At 42.1% G+C, this 8,333-nt stretch overlaps 1 protein-coding gene across 1 annotated transcript; it reads right to left on the bottom strand.

Annotated features, from left to right (window-relative positions):
- Nucleotides 1–455: 455 nt before the first annotated feature.
- On the bottom strand, nucleotides 456–7,875 carry LOC144739431 (receptor-type tyrosine-protein phosphatase epsilon-like). Its single transcript, XM_078622383.1, is given in 21 exon segments — nucleotides 456–530; nucleotides 648–722; nucleotides 724–784; nucleotides 1,718–1,869; nucleotides 1,981–2,100; nucleotides 2,259–2,332; nucleotides 2,335–2,398; nucleotides 2,538–2,614; nucleotides 2,894–2,918; nucleotides 2,920–2,988; nucleotides 3,371–3,520; nucleotides 3,701–3,836; nucleotides 4,680–4,843; nucleotides 5,745–5,864; nucleotides 6,362–6,459; nucleotides 6,553–6,589; nucleotides 6,669–6,745; nucleotides 6,827–6,917; nucleotides 7,056–7,192; nucleotides 7,592–7,665; nucleotides 7,844–7,875. Coding segments are annotated over 21 exon segments (1,908 nt in total).
- Between the last annotated feature and the right edge of the window lie 458 nt (nucleotides 7,876–8,333).

The following is an 8,333-nucleotide window of genomic DNA, read 5'->3' as shown; positions in this document are numbered from 1 at the left end:
GAGGTACTTTACACTGCCTATTGGAATGAAATGTATTTTAAAATGTATGTGTTTGTCTCAGACAGAAATATTCTTGGTGTCACCCTTTTAACAGAAGCTTAGTCAAGCATGACCAGTAGATAGCACGTATACCATATTCCAAAAGGTACAGCAGAAAATAAAGAAATGATCTCGACACGCACACTGTTGTTTTGCAGTGAGCCAGACAGGAGTATGTAAATAATATACATGGTTTATACAGATAAAGTTGTACAATTCTTAGAATAATTATAGGATCATACAGAAATGAACCAGTTCATTTCTTTGTGAGACTAGTAGAATATAGTGTATTTTTTTTTACACTATGATACAATTTATTTTCAGATAATCAAAATGTAAAAAGAGTTGTTTTAGAAAACAACATTCAGAAAAAAACATTGCATAAGTTCATGTGACTGGAGCATACAGAACAGATTTTATTTAAAATTGGCGTAGTCCGAGAAAATGTCTACGAAATCCTGGACCACTCTGTAGCAGAAGTCGTACTGCTCCTGAAAGGAAGAAAAATAGAGAAGTGTTAACATGCCGAACGGCTTCCAAACAGCACAAACGTGGACAAGCTGACATATTTTTTTCCTTGTTTTTCTTATTCTTCATGTTCAACTCACCACCGTCTGAACCATATGTGGTCTCTGCATGCGTAAACTTTTGACTGTCTGAAAAACGTCCAAGAGGCCTTCAGCTGTTCACCCGCTCCAGAATGTTACTGAGGGCGATGAAGGTGCCGGTCCGTCCAGCGCCGGCACTGAAACATGACGGACAAAAGGATCAGTAACCACATCACAGGACACACACACACACACAGGGTAGTGACATTTTTTCAATTTTTACTATTCATAAAGAATCCTGAGAACAGCCTACTGAGAAATGTATTTTAGATGTAGAAGAAAAATATCATTCAAACAGCAAATTTGCTGAAATGTATATAATTACTTTTTTTCTCCACGTGAAATGGAAAAGTTAGGGAAAGGAAAGGTGACCTTTGTGTAATAGTGCTAATAATCATCCTTACTTAAAGAGAGGCTAATCCGACCGCTAACACCAATCAGTTTGGAAGCTTGGTGTTTGACTGAGTCAATGTTTACAATGATGGAGGGATGGAGAAAAAGACAGAGAGTGCAATTTGGAGGAGTGTAGAGAGACTTCGGGGATTGCAAAGGGTTAGCCCCATTCCCGAGGGGCGCAGAAACAGCTTTAAAAAAGCCCCTCTTAGACAAGCGGTGATTGAAGGAATAGAAGAGAGTGATGACACCATTTCCTGTCGTTAGCTCATCTTATCAGATTAATCATAGTGGGAGTCAGAGGATATTTCACTTTGAAGAGGTTGTTAATTGACTGTGAATCAGTGGATTGGATCGATCCCACAGGGCCGTGCTGCTTTAGAATCACTTCACCTGAAGCTAGGTTCTGATCAAAGCTTTCACAGCAAAGTCTTTATAAGGGATCACATAAGTGGTTTAGGCAGAGAACACCAGGTCTACTGAGGAAATGTGGAGAATTTATTGTAACAGAAAGAATTGACGGAAGAGAAAAAAATGTATCCACAGAAATTCCTCCCGAGAATCAATGCAAGATGAAAAGGGGTTTGCTCGGAAACATAACAGGATAAACTGTGTGTTGGTTTAATTTTTAGGACGCACGTCACGCTGGCAGATTTGTCAAAACTGAAGCTTTTCACCTGCAGTGCACAATTATGGGATGGTTTCCAGACTGCTGCTGCTGCCTCTGCACAGAGGCAATGATGTCAATCATGCCTCTGCCCTCAGCTGGTATTCCGATCTCAGGCCATCCGTGGAAATGGAAGTGTCGGACATGTTGTGACTGCTTCTCCTGGTGAGACGAAGAGAGCGCTCTGTTAGTCTCACACTGCCAGAGGACAATAAGCTGCTCGGGGACGGCATTGATATTTATTTCATCTAATACGTGTGAAACCAAACGTACCGGTCTGTAGGTGACCACAATGTCTTTGAGAGTAAAGGTTTCACACTGTGAGTCTGCAGTCAGCTCCACAGTGAAATCTCCAAATGTTACAATGCCCTCTGATGGCCAGTACTGGAAACACTTTTTCCTGGTGGGAGAGGTCATATGGAAATACAATTAGGCTCCATTTTTCTGTCTTAACTCTATTCTTAATGTTATACCCTGATATCTAATATGGAGCGCAAAGAATGTCGCAGAAGGATAAAGCAGTAATATAAGAGAATAAAAAAGCAGTGTACTTGTACCTGCTCCCTCTCCTTTAGTTCAGTGAGCATAACGATTGAATGACACCTCCACTCCCACACCATCCTCAGAAGTCCTCCACTGTGTGAGACAGGGGGCCCTGGGTTGCGATAAAATAGTCCTTCTGCCTGTAGCCCTGGAGGGCAGATGATCTGGTAAACAACACTTGAGAGCGCAGCAAGCATCATATTTTGCATTGTTTTGTAAAGGAAACAATGAGCTTTATATATACTTCTATGGGAAATCTATACAGGGGGTCGTGAGGGAGTGCTTACATCAATAAAGGAGGCATTGATGTAGTCGGTGAACTCCTGTCCTCTTTTCACTGAGAGTATTACTCGGTTGAAATCATCTGCACAAAGAAGACAGGAAACTTTCTTCGAGTGATTCCTAATAAAATAAAAGTTTGAAAAAGACTGACAGCTAAGTACAACTTCAGCTAGCGCTCGTGAGTCCAAACAGATTCGCTGTACTTCAATCTACCACTCCATTTAAATGTCATTGATCACACGGATCGAAAGTGATTACCCAGATATCTGCGTCTATGAAATCACCAACACTGTTGATACTTTGATGTTACTGGGGATGTGATGTATTATGAAGCCGCTCGGAGGATCAGAGTATTCCTTACACGGGATGATCTGAAGCACACGGTCTCTTCTTCATGTTGGCGGGAAGGTTCCCAGTTCTCATGTTCTCCTTCATTATGCGCACGTTGGTCAGCTTCTGATGGAAGAAAACACGGGCAGATCGGCAAAGATCGGAAGGTTGATTACACCTACGCAAGAGCGGTGGTAATGTCAACAAGGTGGGCAAGTGTTCGAAAAGTTCCTACAAGTAAGAACATAGTTGTAAAACACATAGAATGAAGGAGAAAGAGGATTTTGTTCCAGTCGGTGTGGAGAACTGTGAGCGAAAATACTTCTCCACATGGCAGATGGTGCCTGACAAACTTCTAGATGATTCAAAGGACCGTTATTTGTATTGCTACTGCCAAGAGCGGCACCCTGGGCAAGATTTCCTAGAGAATACACCGGTGCAGGCGCAGGGTGATTGGGACGATTCATTACTGACTGAACCTTTTCAGAGTGAGCTTCTGTCTTCGTACCCTGAACTCCTCCTCCAGGCCCAGCCTGTCGTGGAGAGCCCTGGTGTTGTGAAGCCTGCGCAGATGGCCCTCCAGAGAGCACACATCTAGCTCTGTGTCTCCATACAGGTAGTACTCCAACAGAGCCTGGTAGATGAAGGAGTACTGCATCTGAGGGAGAACGACAGAGTCAAGAAGAGGAGGTGGTAGCTGCTGGAGTTTGCCAAACTCTTTCCCACTATGTCAGTAGCACTGACAGTTTGTTTTCGATGCCCCTCACTTGTTTATTCCTCGACACTGAGTTGAGCTGTCAGTCCGAGATACAACGGGTCAGGAAGGGTCAACACTTACATCTGTCTGGATGAGTTGACAGCGCTGCTCTCGTATTCTGCTCACAAAGCCAAACACATCCACCCTCTGTTCCATGTGCATCATGTCGATCATGCTGTCAATGACAATGAATGTCCCAGTCCTCCCCACCCCGGCACTGCCGAGAGACAAACAAGAAGGCACACCTCTGTCACAAACAACACAGCGCGGCTACACACACACAAAAGCGTGTTAATCTATTTGACATTGCATAAGAGAGAAAAATAATCATCTGTAGATGTAGTGTAACAACAGAAAAAGCAGTAGAGACTTTAGAAAACATAAATTACTGATTTAAAACCTTTCTAATATTTCTCTTACCATAGCTATCAATGTAGAAAACCATGAGCATATGTAAAAGTGCTTCTCCTCCGAAGCCAGAGAAACACTCCTAATAGATTTACAAGGGTCATTTCAGCCGATGGCACCTTCGGGAGTACAGAGCTGAGATTCCACAGTGGGGCGTTGAAACTCCATCAATGGGTCCCATTCAAGAACAACAGTCCTGCTCCCCGAGCACCTGTCGCTGCAGTTGCTACAATCGTGGATTTCACCGGTGAGGCTTTACGCTCATTGGCCGGACAAACATATACGCATACCAGGCATGCCTTTAAAGATTAATAGGGGTAAAAAAAAAACATGTATGTACTCACGCAGCAATTTATTAGGTACACCTAGGTTAAGGTAGTGCAGTATACTACGACAGCCCTGCAGTAAATCTTCCCTACATGGGGATCATAATATTCAGTTTTTATTGAATCTCTTTCAGTGAGGCAATTATTTATTTTAACAGTCATTTCTCAGGCTGTAATTTGTTGAAATGTCCTGAAGTTTGTTCCTGGTATTTATATGTATTAAGGTATAGGGTTTACTTTGCTGTATTACTGTCGTAAAGTTCTGTCTTTAAGTATATAAAAACTGTTATTTCTACACAGAGAAATTAAGTGTTGTGATATTTTACCTGCAGTGCACAACAATGGGTCCAGCATAGGATGGATTGACAGCTTTGACCTTCTTGAGGAATTTCAGCATGCCAATGGGCGAGAATGGCACCCCAAAGTCTGGCCAGCTGGTAAAGTGGAGCTGAGTGACCAAGCATGGAGCTCGAGGGCCATCGTTGCCCTGCTGAGAGGCACAGACGTCCTGAATGAATACGGGTCCATAAATAATGTTCACTGAGACAAATGGCTCAACTGAATGAAGCCAGTGACCCACTGGGAGATAATGTCAGATAACTGAAATAGCATATTTTGGTTTCAATGAAAGCACTAGGATTAGTTAACATGTAACATGTTTGTCTTCACTTCATTCTCATCAAATCCAGAGAGTGAGAATTTCATTTTCTTGAGCATTTCAGCGTTCAGACGGCTGTGTGTTAAAAGCTGTCGGCTCGGGCTGCAGCGCAACAACACACTCGCTCTGCACTGAGTCAGAGAGCAAAAGCTGCTCCGGCATCAAATGAGGAGGCAACAAAGTGAAATCGGCGATTTGAAGGCTTTGCACGCGGAGACGACACCCAACTTCGTCAAAGAGAGGAAACACAGATACTGTACGTGCATCTGCACACAAAAGGAGCGAATGTATTAAACACACTTTTTTTCCCATTTGCTCTTTTTATGCTGTTTGTTACACACAGCTCGTTTTAATATGCTCTGTGAGTGTTTACATTTATTATATTTTGAGCCCTATTACGGTTTATAAAACTGTTTCAGTGTTCACATGGGGAACATTGCTGTTTCTAACAGCCTCTTAGCTTTGTTTGATGTTTAATTTTTAATAAGACACCACAATGATGATCATGTATTTTTATCACATTCAATAACTAGAGTCAGTTAAATTATAATTACAATAATTTGTATGTCTAATTAGGAAAAAAAACGTTCATTTCTCAGAACAATATAATTACTTATACCGTGTGTTGTGAGCTTTAATCCCATTAAACCAACAGTTAAGACCTTTTTAATATTTGAAAGTACAGTTAAAGTTAAAATGCGTCCTGATGTGTGGCTGCACATGTTTTACTTACATACTGAACACAGAATGTACGGACTGTGTAGTCCACCAGAACGGTGACGTCCTCCATGGACACCCTGATGTTCCCGTACATCCAGCAGCCTTTTTCTGGCCAGTATTGATAACACTTTTCCTGATGACAGAATCACAAAGATGAACATTTCTTTAACACAAAGGCAAAACATAATACACTGTGTACATGCTCATGCGTTTGGCTGATTCAAAGTCAATCACGGTGACTTTGTGTGCGTCTGTCAGTCAATAAGATCTTTCACAGCGAAGTTTCTACTCATTAACTAGTGTCTCAGACTAATTATCATGAAGCCTCTCAGGATCCTATCAACAATTATTCCATCATTGATCCCCAATGCCTCTATTCTGCTGTATCAAACCTGCTGTTGAGCTTTCAATTGATCAGCCCTCTGAGGTTAATTTAATGCTAAGTAATCTGCCGGGTGACAATTTGTATAGATTCTCATTTGGGAGAGGGGTCAATTAAATTATGTCCATGACTTTGGGTCAGGAGAATTTAAACGTGTGTCCCTGGCGATGCACTGGAGTTGCATAGAAAATGTAGCTTATTGTTCTAATAACATGTGGTAAGACACAGGGAATAACGGTGAGACAAACCTCTTTTCTCTCTTTTAGATTTGTCAGCATAACTATAGTTGCAGTTTTCTGCTCCCAAATCATCCTCCAGAAGTCGGACACGGTCTCAGGCTTTGGACCTGAGGGAAACGAGGATTAATAAATATGATGTGCACGAACAAAATCAGTCGTATATTATCTAAAAATAAAAATAAGGTTAAATGGACGTTCACCTTGAGCTGCAATGAATTTGCTCTTCTCTTTATAACCCTGTGTAAGAGCCACACAGGATTCAATCACTAGTGATCCAGCATGATGCATGCATGCATTTGTTGCTATCAGGACTCACGTCTATGTAAGATGCATTGATGTAGTCTGAGTACAGATGTCCATCTCGAGAGTTTAGCACCACTCTTGAATGATCATCTGCAGCAGAGAGCAGTCTTCTGTTATTATTAACTTTCCATCTGCAGTAAGACTGTCAGCTGCATATAGATCCTCACTCACATGGTAAAATGTTTGGGTATCTGTTTTTCTCTCTGTTGTGCTCTCTGCTCGCCTCCTCAAAGGACCCGTGGTGGTAGTAACATGGCAGCGACTATAAAGAGAGAAGCAAACTCTCGTGAGACAACAAGAAAAAGCCAGCCTGCAGTCATAACATTTTATTGCAATTTTCTGTGTTTGTTCTGCACACAGGACAAAGAGCTTAGTCAGATACATTCCTGCATGTGCTTACGTTGAACTCTTCTCTGAAGAGCTTGCCATCATCTGCGGTGCGTATCCGGTACTCCTCCTCCAGCGAGTCCAATGGGATGGGGAAGTACCTCTTGGATGGTGAGGGAGACCTGGGGAGGAGGACCACTGTCTGCTCTCCTGTGTTTAAGAGAATATATGGCCTTCAGAACACTAATGATTCCCTGTAGTGAACATTACAAGCTCATAGCACCTGCGAAAACAACCCTGACAGCCATTAAGATTTCCTGCTTCTGTGGGCACATGACAGAAATGATTTCTCGAGTCATAAACATGGTGCTTCTCCTCTTGCACACTACTTTTTGAACACAAAATTTGGCCTTTCTATTTTTTTAAATATATATTTTCATAAATTTTTCTTGTTTTTCATTTGACATGAAGGTTCCTATGGTTTTCTACGTGCTGGGAAAGCTAAACGTCTTCTATAACCTGGTGAAACTTGGTGTGTAAAGAATATTACTGCAACAAATCACAAATAGAAAAAGCTTTATATTGTCACTCACAAGAGCCTAACATTACCTTGTTCTTCCAAGAAGCCATTTGGAATCTTTTTATCCACCGAGGTGACCAGGGCTTTCCTGTGGCTTTTGAACCTATTGTGATGACAGAGTGAAAAGACGATCACAGAAAAGGGAAAAAAAAACATCAGTATGGAGAAAAAAAACCCTGAAATGAGCCTAGACAGAACTGAACATGAAGCACATGCGATCTTGCTTTCTCTCTCTCTCTCTCACTTTCTCACACACACACACACACACACACAGCAATAACCATTGGAAAGAGGCAAAGCCGTTTCTCTTCATGTTGTCCACAGGAAGAGGCGTCCAGTCAGTGAATGAACGCCCTGCGGCCTGACCTGACCTAGATGCTTTAATTGCTGTCTTACTTGAGGTGCAGCTGTTTACCCAGAAGCCATTGCTCTGCTCACAAGCCTGTTACCATCCTTCTTTCTCTCTGTCCTGACCTGACCCCTCCCCTCTCACATTTGGAAGGCAAACATTGATGGAGTTACCTCAGACAGTAGATGGTCATCAGCACAATGATGATGAGCAGCAGTGATAAGACGAGCGTGGAGGGCAGCACGTGAGCCCCCTGTGGGGTGGGGTTCTCTGGAGACGAAATACAGGGGGACATAGTTGGCAGGCACAGCTAGCAGGTAAAATGTGTTGTATGGAAAACTACACTCACACAAAAATATATATATACTATAATTAGTAAAAAAAACATGCTCACACACACACAAAATATATATACTATAATT

The sequence above is a fragment of the Lampetra planeri genome, unplaced genomic scaffold (assembly GCF_965212315.1).
Source record: "Lampetra planeri unplaced genomic scaffold, kcLamPlan1.2.h2 scaffold_1489, whole genome shotgun sequence".
Taxonomy (NCBI): Eukaryota; Metazoa; Chordata; class Hyperoartia; order Petromyzontiformes; family Petromyzontidae; genus Lampetra; species Lampetra planeri.
This window is presented reverse-complemented; position numbering and strand designations above follow the sequence as displayed.